Source organism: Primulina tabacum, chromosome 11 (genome assembly GCF_025594145.1).
Source record: "Primulina tabacum isolate GXHZ01 chromosome 11, ASM2559414v2, whole genome shotgun sequence".
Lineage (NCBI taxonomy): Eukaryota > Viridiplantae > Streptophyta > Magnoliopsida > Lamiales > Gesneriaceae > Primulina > Primulina tabacum.
This window is the reverse complement of record NC_134560.1, coordinates 2,003,826-2,027,153: the sequence shown is the minus strand read 5'-3', so window position 1 is coordinate 2,027,153 and position 23,328 is coordinate 2,003,826. Positions and strand designations below refer to the sequence as shown.

The window sequence follows — 23,328 nt, the reverse complement described above, 5'->3', positions numbered from 1 at the left end:
TGTATGCTAAAACATTTGGGAACTAATTACCTAATAAAGAGGCTTAACACCAGAAATCATTACTTGTGAACTCTTATACAAAGAAAGTTGCATTACGAATTACAAACAAAAGATAACAGAATTGAGCGAAACAAAACTGATCGAAACTCAACAGTCGAGGTAAAAATGCCTTCCCCACACCTTTCAAACATATTTAAGATAGAAATCTTGGACTGTTTCATTGTCCAACTGTACATATCTAAAGACTATTTTCCCCACTGCTATTCAGGCCTTGCACAGCAGAGCATCAAAATAAGCTCCCATGTCCAAAGAAAGTCAAATCATGTAAAATACAAAAGACCAATTTACAACCTCTTCCACCATATGCCAAGGAGAAGATGAAACTCTTATTATTGAATTGCAAATGTAATATAGGTGTAACCACTGATCCATTCCCTGCTTGAGGCAAGGCTTACCATATTCAACAATCTTAAAACCATGAAGCAGTGCCACTCATCACTCACGCATTTACAAGTTCACTTCCTCAAACCTGACTGCTAGAACCCAAAACAGGCATAGATCGCTGGGCAAATTCTAACAGAAGTTTTCTCTGCTGCTCATTAGTGTGAGGAAGACTTGCTCGCAACAGTTCAACAGGCATTTCTCTACTAATTGCTTTGGCTACATCAGACCCGACATCAGGTGTGTCTGGTGAGCCCTGGATGACAGATTGAACAACAGAGTCATATTTATTAAAGCAATAGTTAGTAAGAAGGCTAAAGAAGGCATCAAATGAAGCCTGCCAAAAAGACCGGTTCGGTATGCTGCAGTTGCCAGCAGCTTGAGGGTCAGTCAGAAGCTCAGTTGCCCTATCAAGGACAGATTTCAGAAGAACTGTTGCTCCATCTCCAGAAGGACTCCCAGTGGGACGAAGAGGAGGATGTTCCACCGAACATACCACTGATGCTAGACAGGCAGCAAGAGATTTAAGTTCCATACCACGAACACACGATGATACAGCTATTGCAAGGTTTGCAGTTGATGCAAAAGTCTCAGGATCAGTAGGAACATTACCAAACAAGAACCTTAAATGGCGGAAGATGGCCATGCAGACTACTCGAGTGAGTTCACCTGGCAAAAGAACTTGAAGATACCTCAACAAGAGCTTCCTACCCTTAGGAAGAGAGACTAACCTTAAGAACACAAAGTCATCTTTGGGAGCTAAATCTACGGTGTGGCCATTTTTCCCTAGCGGATCAACAAGCTGAAGTGATGATGCTAAACCTTCCAGTAAAACTTGTCTCCTCTGCCTCAACAGGACCCCACCATCACGCAGTTGATTAAACTGTAAAAATCTGTTAATATCGTCAACATCAAGTAAAAGGCAGATGCCATCCTCAATAGTCACCCTGGCAGCAAGCATAGGTTCCTGTTCCAGGGGCTTCTCAGTGAATTTTGATTCAGCCCCAACAACACTAGATGAATTTGAGGAGTCAACTTCAAGAAGCGGTCGAGGTCTGCGTATTGAAGAGAAGGAAACCCGTCCAAGAGCATCAACCTGGAGAAAAGGATGTGGTTCAGCGCTAGAACGAGCTCTGGCAGGTCCATCACTCAAATTAGTTGGACAGAAATGATGTCTCAATTTGGCATCCTCAGATTTTCTTGCTAGGCAAGCTTGATGATAATAATCATCAACATATGGATCATTGCTATGAGTAGCAGCAAGCTGCAACCTAAGAACATTTTCAATTTCATCTGTAGACATATACTTGCCCTTGAACCTTGGCCACCCACTCTCAACCTTCTGGCCACTTGTGTCGTAACCCTGAGGAGGATAGCGCATTCCCTGTCTACTTCTCATCATTGGCATGACCCTTTGATCTCTCAAATCAGGGGATCCAATCATTTCAAAGTTGTTCATCATTGGTGGCGACACAGATAAGTGAGGATTAAAAAGTTGAGGTTGCAACCCAGATAATTGGGTAAAGGCAGGCTGAAATGGATGGTGCATTCTAGTTTGCAAAGTACGTTGGTGAGACATTATCTGCGGAGGCACTAAACCATTTTGATTCGATAATGGTTGGGGTAAAATATTATTTGGGAGACCAGACCGATCACCAAGAAATTGACTACTCTGATTCATCCATTGGTTTTGGAGTCGACCATGAGGCATCTGAGGCAAATTTCCACCAAATTGTGACCCGTGAGTCGAGGTATTTAATTGAAGCTGCGGATTAGGAAACGGTAAAATATTGGAAGAAGAAATCGGTATTTGCAAACCACCAGGTTGATACATAATATTAGCGTGGATAGACTGGCCATTCGGTGAATCTTGCTGTAATCTTCCAGGTGGTGGATACGAAGTGAATACTGATTTTGGAATTAGAATTGGCTCACTAGAAAAGTGATTGTGTTGGTTTTGTTGTTGATGTGGATGCTGCTGCGGTTCAGGATGTGAAGAAGTCCTGAGCAGAGAATTGGATTCCACGAAGCGTGCAGAGGAATATGGTTGTGAGGACCAGTTTTCAGTACCATGGCCAGTTTCAGTATTAAGAGATTGTCGATCAAACCAAGAGAAATCTTCCTCCTGTGCCCACTCAGCAGCAGACGAGCCTGCGGCAAAATTGCATTAGCGCAACAGAAAATATCGCAACATACTGACAAACAAAGAAGTTTTTCAATCACGAATATAAAATATCTGTAGTTTAACTTATTTTCCTGTCACTATCTTTTATTATGCATGTTAGACAGGGAAAAGTGTGAAACTATAAATCATGAAAGATAAACCGGAATTGGACGCACACAAATACACACCCGCATCTCTAGATCGACTCCAAGTGAAACGGTTCTTCGTTAAAGAAAACCGAAGTTCAGTGCAAAACAAAATAAACTCTTACAAATTAGAATAACTGAAGCACACTAAAGACAACTGAACAAAATACAGCGGAAGATGTACAACTTTAGAGGTGTTGACTGAGTCGTGTGAAATTCTGAGACAAAAAATAAGGGCTGCTCTAGACCTCAAACAGTAAGAACCTCGCATAAATTTAAATCATTAAATGTTTATAGCCAATAGGGATGAGCCACTCACAACTCAACTACACCATTTTTAGCAATTAAGACTATCACGATGATCCCGAATCTGATAAGAGTCAAAGTAAGTAATGCCATTTTACCAGAGTTCAAGAAAAACAAATTAATCAACCCCTTGCAACTATCATAGGACATTGTGGTTGCTAATGCCAAGTAAATACAACAATCAAACAGCAAGAATAACTTTGATTAGACATACTTTCTCTAGGTACCCAGTCTCCAACTACTCCAGCTGGCCCACTGACAGTCATGTTCAACTGCGCACACAAAAGCAAGTGAATATAAAAATTTCACAAGAACCAAAGTACAATCATTTGGGCAAGGAAGCAAGTTGGCCAAAAAAAAAAAACATCGGCAGCTTTTACCGGTTCTAGTGCTCTACTAATTTGTTGGCTTCAAAATGCTAAAAGGGAAGGGTAAACCAAATTATGCTTATGATGGCTAAAGCCTACATTGTCAAGTCCCTCTTTCTGTAAAGAGCAAAGAATACAAATAATCAATGAAAACAAGGTAACTTCGTTTACTAGATTATTACATGCAAAATAGACACAAATATTTTATGATGCCCAAAAAAAGATAGGAAACCACCCAAGAATTGGAGAAGCACGGAGAATAAAATGAAGAAAAATTCAAGAATAATTATTCATAAATAAAAATAATAGTAAAAAAATTACTAATGGGCAGTGAAACTCTCCTAGAAGAGAAGATATTCAAAACATATAAGCCGCGCCCCACCTTAGAAAATGTGATTGAAAGATCATCAATGCCAGATAGTGATCCAAACGCATCACCCTGCAAAAACAAATAATCGACAATTTAAAACTGCTAAACAATTCACCAACAACAAAATGCATATATATCAATGAAATAAGTGCTTGCAAAACCAACTGCAGAAAAAGAATAACTCTCCCTTAAATATGTACAGGCATACAAGTGTAAACAAAAATTGAAGCAAGCAAGGATGAATTCTATCGTGCAACAAGTGAGATCCAGGAGCGATGCGTACATGACTCCTAAAGCATGCAATTTTCAATGATTGTTTTATCACATTTATACATTATAATAAAGCTTCGGATAACATACCACACTGAAACATTAAATTTCAGTTACCTAAACAGCAAAATGCATCTCGATTCGGATTGAAAATCGCTTTCCTGTTTATGTTATATAGATAAGATATAAACAGTAAAAACATAAATGAAAAGAGGAGAAACTCATAAATGACAATTACCATGTGGAATGGCTAACAACCGAAATTAATAATATCCAAGATCAAATAATGAGACAAAGTGAGACCTGAAATAACCACAGAACTAACGAACATAACATAACATAAATCGGAAGAAAGTGATGACCAACTCCTGGCGTAGAATATCTAACAATCCAAAAAAATAAAATCGAAATTTTAGATGGAATTATTTAGCACCACATAAATTATCGATTTAGCAACCTCTTCTCTCTCAAGCTGAAGCCCCTCTTCATTGAATCCAACTGCACCAAGATCATCCTCATCATCTTCCAATCCCCCGAGCTCAACTTCCTCCACCGCATTGTTACCAAAGAATGCATACTGTGAAGCATCAAATACTGCATGTCCTGTTTCATCAAAATATAATCAAGTAAAAATGAATGTGGACAGAATGATTCCGAATCTCGGGTTTGACATTTAATTCAAGTTATGTGGTCCCCCAAAGAAAAAGGCTTCTGATTAGACATAAATAAAAAATAAGCACGCGATGTGTCCGCGAGAAAACAAGGTCATATGTTTCTCAAACGGTCGCAACCACTTGTTGATCTAGTTCCTAAATCAATCACAAAAGCTACACACAACAAAATCCTAAATCAATCACAAAAGCTACACACAAAACAAAACACGGATAACATATATTCACATAACATTCATTACAGCAGAAAGACTTCTACAAACCATGTCAAAATGCAGTAAAAACTCTGCCACAAAAACAAACATAACCCATGATTAACGGACAAAAATCAAATGATACATAAACGATGAAATAACGATAGCATGACAATCCCGGGTGATCGATTTCACTTTTACAAATCCCATAAGATCAACCTAAAACAATCGAAACACCTTCTTAAACTCCAGTGGTTGAAGAGTGGTTCAAAAAGAAGTATAAAAACTGAAGTCAATAAGTTCAGAACCGACAAGGAAACAAATCCATAGGGAGTAAGATTCGAGGCCCAAAATAACAAAAATCGACATAATCATGCGGTGGGAAACCTGTTGGATTTGCAGCAAATGGTTCAAGATCCTGAAGATTGGAGGACTCTTGAATACTGCCCCCATCTCCGTATTCATCCATTTCAAAAATTTCTGCGCTAACAACGAAAAAGATACTAAATATTTACTTCAAAAAGTAGCAAGAAGCAATGATAAGTTCCGCCCAAAAATCCGAGATTTCTTTAATCTCGATAACAAGGAAATACTAACTATAGAACGAAACCCAGATTAAAGAAGCCAAACTGTCCAACGAGTATCCCAGGGGCGTGAAGATTTCTTGACCTAAGGGTTTCTTTCTTTGTACCAAATAATCATCAGTGAAAATCGCCACATATGAATAAATATAAAGTGGATTCCGAGCCTTTGTTTTTAGAGGTATCGATTACTCTCAAATTTTCAAATATAATTAATTAAAGAAGCAAATTATATAATTAATTAAAGAAGCAAATTATTGAATAATAACAATTATTCATAATTAGTTACCATAATGTTTTTGGATTTGTGTATATGGGAAATAATATTTATGCAGATGTTTTATAAAACAATGATTTTGATTATTTTTATAGTTTTTTTACCCATCTATAATAGGCAAAAACTTGTGTGAGACGGTCTCACGGGTTGTATTTGTGAGACGGATCTCTTACTTGAGTCATCCATGAAAAAGTATTACTTTTTATGCTAAGAGTATTACTTTTTTGTAAATATCGATAGGGTTGATCCATCTTACATATAAAAACTCGTGAGATCGTATCACAAGAGACATACATTATATAACATTCGAGTGGCACTTTGCGACTTGGCCCCGTTTCTCGAGAAGAATTTGGAAAAAATTTCATTCAAATTTGATGATTAGTTCTTAAAAACAAAGCATTGGACATATGTTTATATTTGGCATTCTTTGGATATTTGATTGGATGATGAGAATCTCTGAGTAGATATTTTGATACCATTTTGACATTATAATATATGTTTGATTTATTTATGGAATAAGATAAAACATGTTTTTTCCGTTTAAAGATTACCAAGTCTGGTGTTTAATATGCTATTGAAAAATACATGCCAAGTTTTTTAATGGCATGTGGAAAACCTAATAAAATACTTTGTATAATGATTATGTAATGGCGTGGAGGACATTAAATTTATTGGGAGTAGTGAAATTTAAATGATAATTGGTTCAATCATATCAATATTAATGTACTGATTTCATCATAGTTTTGAAATTAAACATGTTTGGCCGAAATCAGTATTAAGATTAGTGACATATTGATAAGTTGAGAGGTTAAATTACTTTTAATACTGGTATTTATCAAAAATATTTAGCATGTTAAAACTGTTAGGAATTATTTTATGAGCTCACATAATTTAATTAATTGTACATGGACAAGCTATCTAATAAATGACCCAATAAAATGATATAATTAATTATGAGTTTCCAAAGTATTAAATAAATTGGTATGGTCCACCTTATGTGTAGAAACCCAGCCCAATTAGGTCTTCTATGATGAGTTGAAAAATGCTAAGGTTATATAAAGTTATGGTCCCCAAGACACAGATAATATAACACGTAATACATACGGCGCACGTATTCTAGATCTCTCTTCTTCTCCCATTAAAGCCAAGAATAAGGTGGTCAATTCTCTGTTGTTTTGGAAGATCCATAACTCTGACGTTAGATCAATCAATGTATTCTGGTACGTGTTCACTATTATTCATATTTTCTGATAATTCGACATGAATTCATGGCGTGTTGTGATATATGGATTTAATAACATGATTTATAGATTTAATATTATTGAATCTCCAACAAGTGGTATCAGAGCCACGTAGGGATGGCAATGGGCCGGGGCGGGGGCGGGTTTGCCATTACGATCCACATCCCCGAATTACATCCCCATCCTCATATCCGTCCCGATCCCCGCTTTTTCGGGTTCGAGGAATCCCCAAACCCAAAATTTCGGGGATCAACTTCCCATCTCCGTCCCATCCCCGTTTCAAAAATAATAATATGGCAAGACGATGACGAATTCGGAGATTTTCTCAAACCAAAAGTTATTATTATCTATTATTATTAGAGACAATATTAATATTAATATCAATATCAATATTAATAATTATAAGATTATTAATATTTTAAAAAATAATATGATTATTATATTATTAATATTAATAATACTATTATTTTATTATTGATATTATTTTCGGTGCGGGTTCGGGGATTTCGGGGATGGGGATAGTAATCCCATACCCGCCCCGAATTACATAGGGGATTTATAAAAATCCCCGAACCCGAACCCAAACCAGAAAAAATCGAGGATCCACATCCCCGTTTCGGATTTTCCCTGCGGGGCCACAAACCCGTGGGGAAAGTTGCCATCCCTAGAGCCACGTTCATGTTGAATTATGAGAATTTTTTTTATCGATGTATCAAAACAAAAAAGTATGTTTTATTCTCAGATCTGAGACAATTTTCTTGTCTATAAATTTTTTGGATTCAGATCTGATTTTTCTTAAAATTTTTCTGAATTTGGATCTGAATAAATTCATACTCTTTAGATCTAGAATTTTTGGATTTTTCATCCAAAACTCAGATTTATTTTCGAATTAAAAAAAAATCGAAAATCGAAAAATCGAAATTTTCGGATTCGGGATAGGCCGCCGGATTAAGGGAAAATCGGACGTTCTCCGACCACTTTCCGACGAATAAATCTTAGGCGTTTTGTTTGCAACACTCAGGCGCTCCATAACCCTCAATTAATCAGTCGTAAAAGCTTATGTAAGGATCGAATTTTTCACATGATTCTCGAAACTTTTATCCGCGCGAATTCAGTCCGTTTTTTGCTGTTTTCGATCGATTTGTGTCTGATTGTTGGTCGTAGATGGTAGGATAGTGGTCGGCCGTGGTAAGGGTACTTCTGGTAACGGTCGCCGCCGAGTGGTATTGCCGGAGAAGGTGGCGGCGGCGGTTTACGTATTTAGGGTTAGGGTTTGGAGTTGGGAATTTGGGGTTGAATTTAAGGCCTTGTTTGGTTGTCCAAATTTTGAAATCCAGAATTTTAACCTTTTATTAAATTTTGATTTTCGCAATTCTAATTTGTGAAAATTAAATTCGACCATTTCAAAATTTAATTGCATGAAATAAAATTAAAATGGAATTATTCATTATTTTATCGTCTTTGTTTATTTCGATAAAATATTTGTGGATGAATAATTATGAGGTGCAAATATTTTATTTCTTGCAAATTTGATCTTCACGATTTATCTGGCCCAATCAAAGTTAAATTAATATCTTGTATCTCAAATTTGGTTAAATTTAAATTTCATGTTAATAAAGTGATTTTTTGAGAGATGTAGATATTGTTCAAGTTCAAAATAAATTGTGTTTTAATTTATGCGAAAAATAATCGGCCCAAAGGAAGACTATTTTTTGGCCGAATTTCAAACACAATAGATGATTTTAAAGTGCATCTAGATCTATGCGGAAATTAATCGTTCCAAAAGAAGATTATTTTCTGGCCATATTTTAGATTCAATATATCTTTTTCAAGTGCATTTATATCTATGCGAAAAATAGCCGGCCCAAAGAAAGACTATTTTTTGGCCAGATTGCAGACTTAAAAAAAAATTGTGTTTATATCTATGAAGAAAATAATCGGCTCAAAGGAAGGTTATTTTTTTGCCAGATTATAAGCACATAATTATGTGGTCTTAAAGCGTGTCAAAACTATGCAGAAATTAATCGGCCCAGAGGAATATTATTTTCTTGCCAGATTGTAGACACATTATATGATATTAAATTGTGTTAAATTTATGCGGAAAATGATCGGCCCAAAGGAAGGTCATTTTCTGGCCAAATTTTAGCACAATATGTGGTACTAAATATGTGATAATTTTGGATTTATCCATACATGCAATTTTCGGTCCAAAGAAAGACATATTGTTGGCCGGATTTATTATCAATATTTAATAACCATGATGTTTGAGTGTACCACTTACAAATTGTTATTTTTGTTCAAAGACTAAATATCAATGTTGTGCTAGGTATTTTTTTTATGGGCCCACCACCAGCATGCTTATATTTTGTGATTTATTTAATTGAAATATATGCATGGACTATATTTTATTGTGAGTTTTTTGTTCTATTTTGTTATAGCATCTTCTATATCTGCCAATCTGAACAACATTCCAGTACTTAATGGCTCAAACTTCAAAAAATGGAAAGAACATGTTATGATAGTGCTCGGCTGCATGGATTTGGACTATGCGCTAAGGGAAGATCGCCCCGCACTTTTGACCAGTTCAGGAACTGCTGATCAAAAGGGTTCTTTGGAAAAGTGGGAGCGATCAAATCGCAAGAGTCTGATGATTATGAAACATTCCATTCCAGATAAGGGGTGCAATTCCTGAAGAAAATGATGCTAAAAAGTTCCTTACTCAAATAGCAGATCGTTTCGCTGCAAACGAAAAGGTCGAGACAAGTACTATTCTGAATAACTTGTCTCAATGCGGTACAAAGAAAAAGGGAACATAAGGGAGTACGTAATGTAAATGTCAAATCTTATGACTCTACTAAAAGCATTCAAGTTGGAATTGTCGGAAGACATAGTCGTGCATTTAGTCTTGATCTCTCTGCCTGTGCAATTTAATCAATTCAAAATAAGTTATAATACCCAGAAGGAAAAGTGGACTTTGAATGGGCTTATTGCGTAGTGCGTTCAGGAGGAGGAGAGATTGAAACAAGATATGATTGAAAGTGCTCACTTGACATCTAACTATCAAGGTAATTGCATCAATAAGAAAAGGAAATGGAGCAATAAGGAAGGAAACTCTGAGACTTCACAGCATATGGAACAACAAAAACAAGATAAAGTGAGCACTTGTTTCTTTTGCAAAAGGACTGATGGGCATGTGAAGAAGGATTTTCCCAAATACGTCAATTGGCGTGCAAAGAAAGGGTTGCCTAAGGAGCCGGTTGCCAACTGATGGTGAAAGACACATCTTATGAAAAATGAAAATAAAAATGTTGGTGTTTTTTTAAGCTTTATTTAAGAACTGAGTTTTTTTATTTTCTGATATTTGAATTTGAAAAACGAAATTTGATTTTAGTTTCATGTTTAGACAAATCGAGTTTTTCTTTTATCTATGTGGTATTTTCTTTTTTCGAAATTCAAATATAATTGGTATGAGTTCTTTGATTGATAAGCTTGATAAATTGAACATCAATATTTTAAATGACATTGACATTATGCATACATGAAATTTTGAAATTAAATGCAAATTAATTTCGTATGTTGACTTTAGTGGGAGTGAGTAAATTGGAAAGTCAATATTGAGAAATATATATTGATGTTTATGTGTACATATGTGGTGGTATAAATTTTATCATTTGGTAATCTCATTCGGATTTATAGAGAACATTGTTTAGATATTGTGAACATCATTAGAATGTTGGGCAGATATTTAAGAAACCGACATTGGATTATTAATCGGGTTATGCGGTACATAAAGTGAACTAAAGATTTTATGCTCACACATCGAAAATCTGACATTTGGAAATAGTTGGATATGTGGAATCCGAATAAAGTTGCGGAATTTTATCATCGGTAATGATCATTGGTCTAAGAAATCATTGAGGATCAATTATGATAATAAAGCCGCTATATTATACTTAAAGAACAACTGAAACTTGTCAAAGTCAAAATATATTGATATGAAGTTTCCAGTTGAAATGAAATAATTCAGAGTGATTATGTGTCAATTGAGCATGTTATTGCAAACTCTATAATTGCAGATGCGTTTGTCATGGGTTGGCCACCCAAGATTTTTGGGCATGTGACACACATTGGTATTGTCCGTATAGTTGATATGCCTGTACAGTGGGAGTTTGTATTCGATTTAAGCATTGACTCATTTGACATGATTTGAGTTTCTGTACAGACTAAGGTTTATTTGAATTACTCTGAAATAAAGTGATGACTTTCATTGCGGTTTAGCATTTGGTTGAAAGTCTGTTATTAGACTCTTTGAGTCATTAGGAGGACCAGTTGGAAATACATGTTTTATTCTGGGATCACATTTATGTATTTTCATGCTACACATCCATACTCGATCTATGTTATTGATCATGCTAATATTGTGATCATTGATGGGTTTAGTGATTTTAATTGTAGCGACGACTGCTTTGGTTCAATATTGGTGTAATTGATAGACCAGATTGTTAAGGAATATTTTGATTTAGATAGCAAGAGCTCAATTCAGTTTTTGCATGTACAATATCCGGATAACTTATGTGGCCCAAGTGGGAGATTGTTGGAATTATTTTGTGGGCTCACATAATTTAATTAATTGTACATGGACACGCTATCTAATAAAAGACCCAATAAAGTGATCTAATTAATTATGGGTTTCTAAAGTATTAAATAAATTGGTATGGTCCACCTTATGTGTAGAAACCCAGCCCAATTAGGTCTTCTATGATGGATTGAAAACTGCTAAGGTTATATAAAGTTATGGTCCATAAGGCACAGAGAATATAACACAGAATACATACGGCGCACGTATTCTAGATCTCTCTCCTTCTCCCATCAAATGCGAGAATAAGGTGGTCGATTCTCTGTTGCCTTGGAAGATCCATAACTCTGACACTAGATCAATCAATGGATTCTGGTACGTGTTCACTATTATTCATATTTTCTGATAATTCGACATGAATTCCTGGCGTGTTGTGATATATGGATTTAATAACATGATTTATAGATTTAATATTATTGAATCTCCAACAAAAACTACATTAATAAATAATTTAAAAATACTTTAAAATGGATCTCGAGGTCTATAAAAGTTTCGGCATGACCTCTCAATAAATAGGACATACAAAAAATTCAAAATAGATGTAAAAAAATGACTTAAGGACGACGCTACTGTATTCATAAAAACATCCATATACAAGTGTCGATCATACACAATCCAACAATTCACAAACAATAGTTCAAATAAAGTTCGCAAAGCTCAAGACAACATAAACTAAATCCAAACATACAATGTTAACTCCGGATAATAATACAGATATGCGGGGTGTCGCCGCGGATGATAAAATACGGCATAAACTAAACAAGACTCCAATATAATATACACTAGTTGGGAGACTACAAACTAACCAAGCAACACAATCCAACTTTAATAATAAGCTCCACTTTCGTATCCTTTGCCTGGATCTGCAAAACTATTTAAGAAATAACGTGCAAGAAATCTACACATCATGCAACGAACCAATATTTCTGCCTCATTTCCTTGGATTTCAGGCCATAATCGATTTATTGAGGTAAAGGCCTTCTTTTCCTGATATTCGACGTCCACTTTCCGATGGCGGCTGGATTCTGACTGGGAAGGAAAGACGACAGGTTTGGGCTAGAGTAATTAATTACATGATCTTACATAAGTCTTCGTGTTGCACTCTTAAAAAAATTCATAATTTTGTACTGAATTAATGCAATTAGTATCGAATCCTCGTTAAAGATGACAATATGATTTAACTCATTTCTACTCTCGAATTTTAACTTGCCATATCCCTAGTTTTATACAATCGAAGAATCATCGTTCTCATCCTCATCCTCAATTTATCGAGGTTAAATCCTCCCCCGTGCCACATCATATCATTCAAAACAAATATACGGGAATGAAAAAAAATTAAATAATTGTGTATTACCTATGAACTAGGTATTTCGAGTTTTGAAGATTGAAGGAGAAAGACGATGGCACTTGCTCCTTCGAATTTTATAAATTGATGCTGTGAACACTAAAAAACCTCTATAACGTTGTTGCTGTCAAAGGGCGAAGCAGATATAATTGAAATACGTGAAAAAAAAACTTAAAGTGAAGCTGAGCATGCTAAATATTATATTGGACTAGAATGAATAAAACTAGAAATTGTACTAGTATACCTCACCTATTAATAAGGCTAGTATAATGTGTGGGGTAGAATGAATGAAATCCAAAAGTTTTTGTTTTTTGTATATACATTATCATTATGATCATTTGGGGACATGTTCGAGGGTGGGATAACATCTCCTATCCCGCACTCAATTTTTTTATAGAGATTTGAAAAAAATCCTCGAACCCACACTTGAAAACGCGTCCCCAAATTTTTCATGTTTCGGGTTTTTCCAGCTGAAAATTACCTTTCCAAATCTTCATCTATAATTGCACCACTATTCAAAATAAAGGGGAAATTGATGTCAGCTCAACTTATACCGAATCTAAAAATTAAGTTTGGTTTACGAGTCAGTGTTGATTAATATCATTTTCAATAATAAGACGATTTTATAACGTATTTCATGGAACGCAGGGTGTGGTGGTTTCGACGGGCTGGCCCTCTCAAAGCCCAGACCAGTTAAGGGCTGTTGAGACTGGAGATAATTCAATAGCATCTGTTGGGCTTGACAGTCAGACAGAGACACGATAGGTCGAATTTGAACTCTTGAAAAATTAGATTTAGCCCAATAAATATTCGGGCTATATTCATTAGGCCCATAATATGGCTGGAAAAACTATTTCTGCGGGTTCTCTGTCCGTGGGCTCCTTTTTTCAATCAACAAAATTGACCGAAAGAATCAACATTTTAGCTCGGAAATTTAAGGTATTTTTCGGGTAAGTGTGCGGTTCTTGAATCTCTTCTCTTACAACGCTGGTAAATCTCCTTTCAAAGTTGGAACTCAAGTGAGTCTGCTATGCGCGGTAAATGAACCTGTAAATTTTGTGTTTGGATTTGGATGAATATATGCAGCAGCCTTCTTCTTCTTTTTTAATTTATGAAATATTATGTATATAAGGATCTGTGCGTTAGATTAATGGATTTAAAATCAATTTTTAATTTTATCCAGTCCACAATCTTATTTAGAGCTTCCGGCTCTGGCCTTAATCTTTTTTCGGGCTTAATTAAGTCATCTCCGGCCTTCCTCTTGTCTCCATTGCTTTAGCCTGGAGGGTTTTAAGCAATTTTTGAGTATCAATAGCTCAAGGAACGGTTGAAATTATCTTAAAAGCTGTTTTTTTTCCAGAGTTTCAATCAAGATAGGTTTAGAAACAATGTCGGTCATGCTCGTCACTAGCGTGGGAGAGATCGTTGTAGACTTGTTCGTGGATCGATGTCCCTTAACTTGTAAAAACTTTATCAAGCTATGCAAGTAAGTGCTTTCTATTGAATTTCTTCTTCAGTTTAAGTTCTGCTTGTGTTTCAATCATGAAGTTTGGGCATTTTTAGCTTACTGTTAACTGTTTCACTTTACCGTACTAGGAATAAACATTCACGACGTTCACTTTTGTTGAAATTCTATTGAATTGTTAACAGTTTTGTGTGACGGTGGTTGATTCTGAAACTTGACGTAGGAACTAAGCTGAAATTCTGTATGTAGGTTACGACATATGGTTTTTTTTAACTATCCAAAAGAATGTAATTGGCTCGCCTTCCGTATATGTATCTGTTTGATGAAAAAATATCAAAAAGTCGGTTCCTGGGAAATACCCCTCTGGAATGTCATTGAAAATTTTCTCTCTATGGAAAATCGTTTAGATTCCTTGCAATGTAAAGAAATTATTTAATTCCAATGGTTTTGATTAAATTTGACGCTGTTTCTTCCTATCTAATGCAGAATCAAGTATTATAATGGCTGCCTCTTTCACACGGTACAGAAAGATTTTACTGCACAGACAGGTGATCCTACTGGCACAGGGTCTGGTGGGGATTCTGTGTACAAGTAAGATAAAATTCATGCAGAGCCACATATTTTGCATTGCATCGGTGTTTACTCTGTCTTCAAACAGATGGCTAAGTACGTTTCTGTTGTCATAATCTAACTTGGTTATTCTGGTGAATTTTGTAGACTGGTCGGTCTTAAGCTTGTTAGCATCTAGCTTTTCATTTTTGCAGTTGTCGATTGTTCAATTTGACTTGTTATTCTTGATCTCCTCTTCCTGTGATTTCAGATTCTTATATGGTGATCAAGCTCGCTTTTTTGGTGATGAAATTCTTGATCTCCTCTTCCTGTGATTTCAGATTCTTATATGGTGATCAAGCTCGCTTTTTTGGTGATGAAATTCACTTGGATGTCAAACACTCTAAGATTGGTACTATAGCCATGGCTAGTGCTGGGGAGAATATGAATGCTTCTCAGGTATGATTTCCTTGTCATATTTTCTGGCTAACAATTTCAGGCTTGCTGCACTACCAGCTCCTCGCTATTCTATTATGCTTGTCTTAACTCATTCTATCTGTTCTGTAATTTCCAGTTCTATATCACGCTCCGTGATGATCTTGATTACTTGGACGGCAAGCATACCGTGAGTTTTTCACGATCATGTTTTATAAAATTTCATTAATCTATACTATTTTTCAGATGTATTTCTGTTTGCATTAATGCCGACTGATGCATTCCCCTCCCCCCAAAAAAAGAAATAAAAATACGATAAAAAATAATGTAAAGGAAAAAAAGAACAAGGAACAGAAATCAAGCATGCAAATGGTGAAAAAAGTTTGTAAGTTATGAATCTGTATTCATTTTCATACAGTTTCTCCGTAATTTTTTTTATCATGCTAAGAAAACAAAAAATGGAATTATTATTCTGGTATAACACAATTGACAAGGAACTAAAAGACCTGTCTCTTTTGTTGCTTGCTAAGATTTTAAAATCATTTTAAGTGAAACAATGATATGTTTTCCTCAAAAGTATGCGCACTCTCTCAGAAAAAGGAAAAAAATGAAGATGAAAAGGTTTTATCTATATTGATTCTGATGAAACGTCAAGCATTAACCATATATTTTCTCGTCAAGGACTAGACACATGGGCAGTTAAAATGCTTTAATGACTACCCCTCACAATGAACAACAGCTTCAATTGAGAATCCCTGGTTTAATTTGTTGTCAATGAAAGGTGTTTGGGGAGGTTGCTGAAGGCCTCGACACGCTTACGAGAATAAATGAAGCCTATTTAGATGAGAAGAACAAACCCTATAAAAATATCAGGTTGAAATTTTTCTCTTTGATTGCTGTTGATTTCTCTTTTCTTATGCTATAGTTTTTTGTTTGTTACTCAAATATCTCTTTACCACTGTGTTGACATTGCTGCAGAATCAAACACACATACATATTGGATGATCCTTTTGACGATCCTTCCCAACTAGCTGAGTTGATTCCAGATGCTTCACCAGAAGGAAAGCCAAAAGTTGAAGTAATCAAATGTTATATAATTTTATGCATGTAAACTTCTTGAGTGCTGTTTGTTGATCATCATATATGTTTTCAACACCTATGGTAGATTTTTGTTTATGGAATGTTCCGTGAGTCGTCAAAGAATTATACAGAACAATGATGAATTTCAGTTTGTTGATCAAAAGATTTTATAGGTACCTTGAAATCATTTTTCAACATCGAGGAAACAATTAGTTGCTGTTCAATATAGGCCCGGTCGGTCTTGTTTTTCTTCTTCGGATTTCAGATGCATGCCAGTATGTGCTTATTTATTCACTTATTTTTAAATCGTGGGATACTTTTCATCTTACCTTGATTTTGATTTGACAGTTCCATGCGTGTGCAAAAGTATGATTTCAACTAACTAATACTTTTTCTAAAATCATATAGTAGTATAAGAACCCTAGGATACTATTTTTCCCTCATGTAACTGGAAAAATAAGTTATATTCAAGGATAGTTCTGACAAATAACAGCTGGTTTGTGAGCGAGCAAATCTCATAAGTTATTCATCATGAGGTTATAAAATTTTACGAGTTTTTCATCAAAATAAAAAATAGGAGTATGTATTTTGACTTTTACTTCGCATTTATAGTACCTTTTTCATTTTTCCAAATGACAATTTTGCGCTACTTAACTACATGAATTCAAGTTTAGATTATGTTCAAATTTCAGGTCATGATTTTTTTCTTCTTCTATATTTTCTGTCGTCAGTCATTTTATGGATGCAATGGATCAATTTTTTAATTTTAGTATCGATTTGATAGCACGTTGAACTGTTTTCTAATTGCATTTTACATTAGGTTGATGATGATGTACGATTGGAAGATGATTGGATTCCTATTGACGAGCAACTTGATGCAGAGCAGCTTGAGGAGATGATACGTGCAAAGACTGCTCATTCCAGTGCAGTCGTACTTGAAACTGTGAGTTCTTTTTATCCATTATAGATATTGTTAATATTCCACTAAAAGCGAAACATATTTGGATACAGTATTAGGTCTGCACAAGTAAAATTAACTCACAGAGTAATGTGGCTAATATGTCTCGTAGATTGGGGACATTCCCGAGGCTGAGATTAAGCCACCTGATAATGTGCTGTTTGTATGCAAGCTAAATCCTGTAACCGAAGTAAGTGACTGCTAAATCCTTTTCTGTTACGCTGACAGAGATTATTTTGGGTGACATAAATTTCCTCTTCATATGTGTTGTTTACACTTTGTAATTTTCATGATTACCTCTAGGATGAGGACTTGAACACTATTTTTTCACGTTTTGGAGTTGTAACATCGTGAGTTACTCAGTTCATTTCCTTTTTTTAACCTTTTACTGTTTTGTTTTTTCCATATGTTTTCATTGCTTTAATTGTTTGCAGTGCTGAAATTATCCGGGATCATAAAACTGGGGATAGTTTGTGCTATGCATTTATAGGTAGAGTATGCTCTTCCCATAATGATGATTTAAATGCACAATTTTTGCCTCTTTTTTCGACCAATCATTTTATTCTTTTTTTAATTATTTTTGGCAACTGTTAAAAATATTTCATCGAGTGTCATATACTCGTATCAACTTCTGAACTTCAGTTTCAGGCACCATTTCAAAATTATTTTTAAATGTACTGTAAATCCCTCTTTAAAATGGAAACTTCTAATCTTGAGCATTATTAAATTTTAATTTTAAAATGTTGAATTTGATCGAAAATTAGAATATGGATGAATTACAGATACTAGAAATGATACGATGATAGAGGGATTGGATTTGATTTCAGAAGTATATGAGAAGAAACAGCTATTGAACCCAAATATTTCAGACACACGGAGTTGTATTTTTTCATCTCTCTTTTTTTTAAAGTCCTTGATAATCTGTGAGGCGACGACTTTTATATCCCTTACTTCTACTACTTTAAGGACGAATCATGACTTTCATTAACTATTGGCTGGCTATCTTTTGTTTGTACCAATGATGATTTATCATATAAATCACTACTTCTTTCTTATATTTTTTGGTGGCAGAATTTGAGGATAAGGATGCTTGTGAGCAAGCATATTTTAAGGTATATTGATCTGCCCGGTTATATTTTGCTGTAAGTCTGTAATGGTTAATTTTTGTTTTCATATAGAATCACTTTAATTTTTTCTTTCATTTCCTCTCTTTTTTCCCCTAATTGTAAGATAGGTTGATTAGCAGATATAACACATATACTGAAAATTATGTTTGATATCCTACATCGAAGTGCCTTTTATGTATCAGATACTAAGTTTACAGTGTCATAAAATGCAGTGCGATACTTAATAGATTGGTCGGTTTGTGCAATTGATTCTATTGTTTTGAATCATGTACATGAGTGCGGATTCGAGGACATTGATAAAACATAAAATTTATACTAAATATGAGAATTTTTAAAAATTATGAAATAATATGATGATATGGCTATTTTATAAAGTGTATATATATATATTTATAAATATGTTTGATATATATATATATATATATACAGTTTTGATATGTTGCACGCCTATCGTGCACACCTATGTGAGCACCGATGAGGTGTCAATCACCTATTGGATGTGATGAAATATAGAAAAATTGCGCATCCAATGGGTAAGTGACACCTCATCGGTGCTCACATAGGTGTGCAACATATCAAAACTGTATATATATATATATATATATATATATATATATTGTGTGTATACATAAATAAAACCCTCGGATCCTCCCTTGTCATATCATAATCTTAAAAAATTTCATGTCCTGTATACGTATTGTGTTGTGTCTATATACTTGGATCCATAACCGTGCAACATAGCATATATCCATAAAGCATCTGTCGATCGTTCATGTATGAAAAGTATTCGACGTGATACGACCTGATATCTGATAATTTAAGGAGTATTTAGATCACTTGCTAACAGATGAATTATTACGTCTAATTTTTGCTTAAAATTCCCCTAAATACTTCGCAATCTAGGATTTATCAAGGTTGTCTCCTCTTAAATTGCAGATGGACAATGCTTTGATTGACGATAGAAGGATTCATGTTGATTTTAGTCAAAGTGTTGCAAAGCTATGGGCCCAGTCTAGGCACAAAGGTCTGATGGGTGGAGGTAAGCATTTTCTAGGAAATGTATTTGTTACTTAGTTACCTTTTCCAAGCCTGTTATTTCAATTTGTGTGAGCATAAATCATCCTGGCATATATATGTGATGTTTGACAGTATCAGAATGATGTGATGTAAAAGAAGCTTTAGCAATCTGAGGCTTTATCTAAGCGCAACTGTTTTTTTTTCTTTTTTGACTAATTAATATTGAAATTTTATTTTTATCTCATATTTATCGCAGGAGGTTGCTACAAGTGTGGTTCTCTTGATCATATTGCTAAGGACTGCACAGGGGATTCCATATCCAAACAAGAACATTCCAAGTATCGAATGAAAGATACAGACTCTCAACATGGAGGAGAGGGCAACAAGAGGTAATATGGGCATGTACTACTGGGTTTCTCTTTTCTAAAGCAAATATCTTGGCCCTCGTCATTAATATGTCATTTATCTGTTTAAGATATGAAATGGTGTTTGAGGGAGATTCCGATGGAAGTCCTATACATGGCAAGAAAAGAAGAGCCCGTGAACCAGAAAAACATGGTGGGAAACAAGATAATAAACGAGGTGATATTTATCACCCCAAAGATCAGGATGACAGGAGGAGAGACCCACATAGCTTGCAGAGGCGGGGTGATAGAAGTGAGGAACACAGAGAAAATTCGGGATACATTAGACGCGAAAGAAGTCCGCATAGGAGAAGACAGAGAGATGGCCCAGAACAAAATGATCGAAATGATGGAAGAAAAATTGATAGCTCTTACCACAGGAACAAGACAGACGAAAAACATAAAAGAAGACATGATGACGACGACGACGACGATGATAGACATAAATATAAAATGGAAGACAGAGAATATGTAAAAAAGCGTGGGAATGATGCTGTCTATGGATACAAACGGGATGACAGAAAGTACGAAAATAGGCGTGAAGATGATATTGACCATGCAGACGGGAAAAATGGATACGAAGCAAAAAAGAAAAGTGCTGGTGAAGAAATTCGAGGGAGTGGTAGGGATAGACATGATATTCGTGGCGAAAGTGATGGTCATAAAAGAAGAGGTGAAGATCGATATTCAGTTAGTAGAAGTTCTAAAGACGATGTTCGCTATCGCGACCGCGACAGTGACCGTGGCCGTGATAGACGGAACTGATGCATAATGTAATTTTATCAACCGTCGTGTGATTTTTTTTTTAATCTTTGACGGTATTGGTGGTTGTACTTTGTGCCATGCGAATTCATTGTGTAATCCGCAACACATGTTTTAGTTTTTAATCGAACATCTTGCTTGGAAGCTAAGCACTCTTTGAATCATTATTACTTTGGTTTATTATGCTATAAATCAATTTGCAATGAAGCTTTGGTGGTGGCAAATGTTTTTTTAGATATTCTTATAATTTCACACACGCTCGATTCATTTGTCTCTAATACATTTTCTAGAATTATATCATATAATTTTCAGCAGAACATGTATCCTGGGTTGAAGCCGTTGTTTCTACATAAGCTCTGATAAAAAATTTAAAGTAAAGTAATTCAAAGCAAATGAATCGGACCCTATCCTACAATAGTTTGAGGTCCAAATCCAATCGGGATCAGGCCTTTCAAGAATTGTGGGAAACGGGTCATGATCATCAAGGTTCGACAGATTTTGAGGAGGCTTGTAAGACCATATTCGTCGGGAGTTCAAGGAAAAGACATGTGGTCAGCTCCAAGCACTTGTTTTGAATCGCTTCCTGAGCCCCGCGATGAAGCTTTTGTTGAAGGCTATCGAGAAATCCAACGAAAAATCAGGTCCCCGTCGGGATCCGGATCTCTTGGTGAAATGTGAAGTTGTGCTGTTTGATCATTTCTTGTGGATGCTCGATAATGCTAATCCTACACTCACTTCAGATTTTTCGGAGGAACTGACCGAGCTTTGTGCATACTAAATTTGCTCAAAAATAACTTTGAAATTAATAACATTTTATGTGTATTTTTTCAATGATTGTTGTAGAACATACTGTGCAAGAATTTCTACCAAGTGTAGAATTCATTGTGTGTACGCCAATTTTATTTTTCTTTCTCCGTTAATTTCTTTTGAACAATATTTGTTCAGTAATACTAACCAGACTACCGTGATTGTATCTTGTAAATGGTGCCCCTTTTGCCTGACAAAATTGAATTTCATAGACATATTTTAATCCTAATTTCAAATTTTAAAGGCAATATTGCATACAGCTTTCGAGTTAAAAAAATGTGTTTTTCATAATTCTCAATTGTAAACCTCGGAATTAACAAAACGCCCATACCTAATACAAGAAAGCCCAATTTTCAAGTCTAGGGAGGCCTATCTTACATGCAATCAGCCTCTCTGACAAGTCCAGTTAAAAATAACAAAAGGCCCATGTCTTCCGACTCAAAAATTGGCCTGCTCAATTCTCAACAGTTAGTTTTATTTTTCATTTAATTTAATTGGAAACTTAAACGAAATTAAAAAGAGTGAAATTTATGAACATACAAATGGCAAAAACTTGTGTGTGACGGTCTCACGGATCGTATTTTGTGAGACGGATCTCTTATTTGGGTCATTCATGAAAAAATATTACTTTTTATGCTAAAAGTATTACTTTTTATTGTGAATATCGGTGGGGTTGACCCATATCACAGATAAATATTCGTGAGACCGTCTCACAAGAGACCTACTCCATATAAATAGGACAATAAAGTCCAAAGTTTAATTAAAATAATACATATTTTATTATGAATATTGAAGAATTTTAATCCAAATAAAATACTTCCAAGCATGGGATTGAGATATTCTCTATGAAACTAATTAAAACTTTTATGATGTTCGATTTTATTTGACTAAATTGAATGCAAATCTAGAGCCATGCATAGAAATAAGGGAATTTCTTTTCCATCTAAATTATTTTTTTTTAAAACCCAAATACAAGAAAATTAATACACGACTTGTTAAGTCAGTCATATAACGACTAAATCAGAATAGCTGAAAAATTCATAATTAAAATCATCAATGAAAATTTTATAATTAAAATCATAAAAAATTCTTTAATTTTGCAATGCGGACAATATTTATGTTCTTGCATCACTAAAACAGCATCCTTCGTGGAAAGTTAGATGTCTCGTGTCTCAGTCTTGGCTTAGTAAATGGCTCAATTATGACAATCATGGAGGAAGAGGGAGCTGTCCTCCCTTGATTTTTTCCCCTGTCCCGCCATAACCTTATCCTGCAAAGTACTTTGAATTGTGACAGACAAGAGAAAATTTTTCGTCTTTCATTTTGTCCCAATAATCTTGTCTTTGCATACGGTGACAAGAGAATTGGTTGGTTAAGGTTCTCATCCTTAATTGTTTCCGTGTCCATCCTAAACGTCGAACGATATCCTCTACTACGAAGTACAGTTCAAAATCCGCATGTCTAAAATTTACTATTGCAAGTAAAGTTAAAAAACAATTTTCACAGGAAAGAAAGAAAGAAAGAAATGATGAGAGATAGATAGTGAGAATTGTGGTGTATTGTCCATTTCTTCCATGGCTACATACAAGGAAAGATCGACCTACATTTCACGTTGGTGAAATGAATGAGCATTAATTTTTGGAATATCCATGTCTCCCGAAACTATAAAGTCTACATCCGATTCACAGAATAGCAATGGTGGGGCTCTGGCCTT

General features: G+C 35.1%; 2 protein-coding genes across 4 annotated transcripts; one reads left to right on the top strand and one right to left on the bottom strand.

Annotated features, from left to right (window-relative positions):
- Positions 1-43: 43 nt before the first annotated feature.
- Positions 44-5,666, bottom strand: LOC142517726 (protein PAT1 homolog). The gene is made up of 5 exons (XM_075620120.1): positions 5,318-5,666; positions 4,523-4,668; positions 3,808-3,864; positions 3,272-3,329; positions 44-2,592 (listed from the first exon to the last, which is right to left on the bottom strand). The coding sequence occupies exons 1-5, from the start codon at positions 5,397-5,399 to the stop codon at positions 524-526; spliced, it is 2,412 nt and encodes an 803-aa protein (XP_075476235.1). The 5' UTR covers positions 5,400-5,666; the 3' UTR covers positions 44-523.
- Positions 5,667-13,868: 8,202 nt separating this feature from the next.
- On the top strand, positions 13,869-20,974 carry LOC142518075 (peptidyl-prolyl cis-trans isomerase CYP59). 3 transcript variants are annotated; one of them, XM_075620699.1, is made up of 15 exons: positions 13,869-13,960; positions 14,371-14,496; positions 14,962-15,066; positions 15,366-15,483; positions 15,599-15,649; positions 16,241-16,332; positions 16,438-16,537; positions 17,360-17,482; positions 17,610-17,687; positions 17,801-17,847; positions 17,932-17,987; positions 18,569-18,609; positions 19,561-19,663; positions 19,898-20,030; positions 20,117-20,974. In XM_075620699.1, exons 2-15 carry the CDS (start codon positions 14,399-14,401, stop codon positions 20,808-20,810), a joined length of 1,839 nt encoding a protein of 612 aa, XP_075476814.1. In that variant the 5' UTR covers positions 13,869-13,960; positions 14,371-14,398; the 3' UTR covers positions 20,811-20,974. The 3 variants fall into 3 exon arrangements, with proteins under 3 accessions (XP_075476814.1, XP_075476812.1, XP_075476813.1); XM_075620697.1 differs by having other exon boundaries at positions 13,911-14,047; XM_075620698.1 differs by having other exon boundaries at positions 13,914-14,029.
- Positions 20,975-23,328: the final 2,354 nt, after the last annotated feature.

Excerpts from the sequence above, each read along its gene's own strand:
- LOC142518075 (XM_075620699.1), top strand. The coding sequence starts at position 14,399 with ATGTCGGTCATGCTCGTCACTAGCGTGGGAGAGATCGTTGTAGACTTG. Across the intron at positions 17,688-17,800 it reads AGCTAAATCCTGTAACCGAA|GATGAGGACTTGAACACTAT; the intron begins GTAAGTGACTGC and ends GATTACCTCTAG. Across the intron at positions 17,988-18,568 it reads TTTGTGCTATGCATTTATAG|AATTTGAGGATAAGGATGCT; the intron begins GTAGAGTATGCT and ends TTTTGGTGGCAG.
- LOC142517726 (XM_075620120.1), bottom strand. The coding sequence starts at position 5,399 with ATGGATGAATACGGAGATGGGGGCAGTATTCAAGAGTCCTCCAATCTT. Across the intron at positions 4,669-5,317 it reads ATTTGCTGCAAATCCAACAG|GACATGCAGTATTTGATGCT; the intron begins GTTTCCCACCGC and ends TTGATGAAACAG. Across the intron at positions 2,593-3,271 it reads AGACTGGGTACCTAGAGAAA|GCTCGTCTGCTGCTGAGTGG; the intron begins GTATGTCTAATC and ends ATTTTGCCGCAG.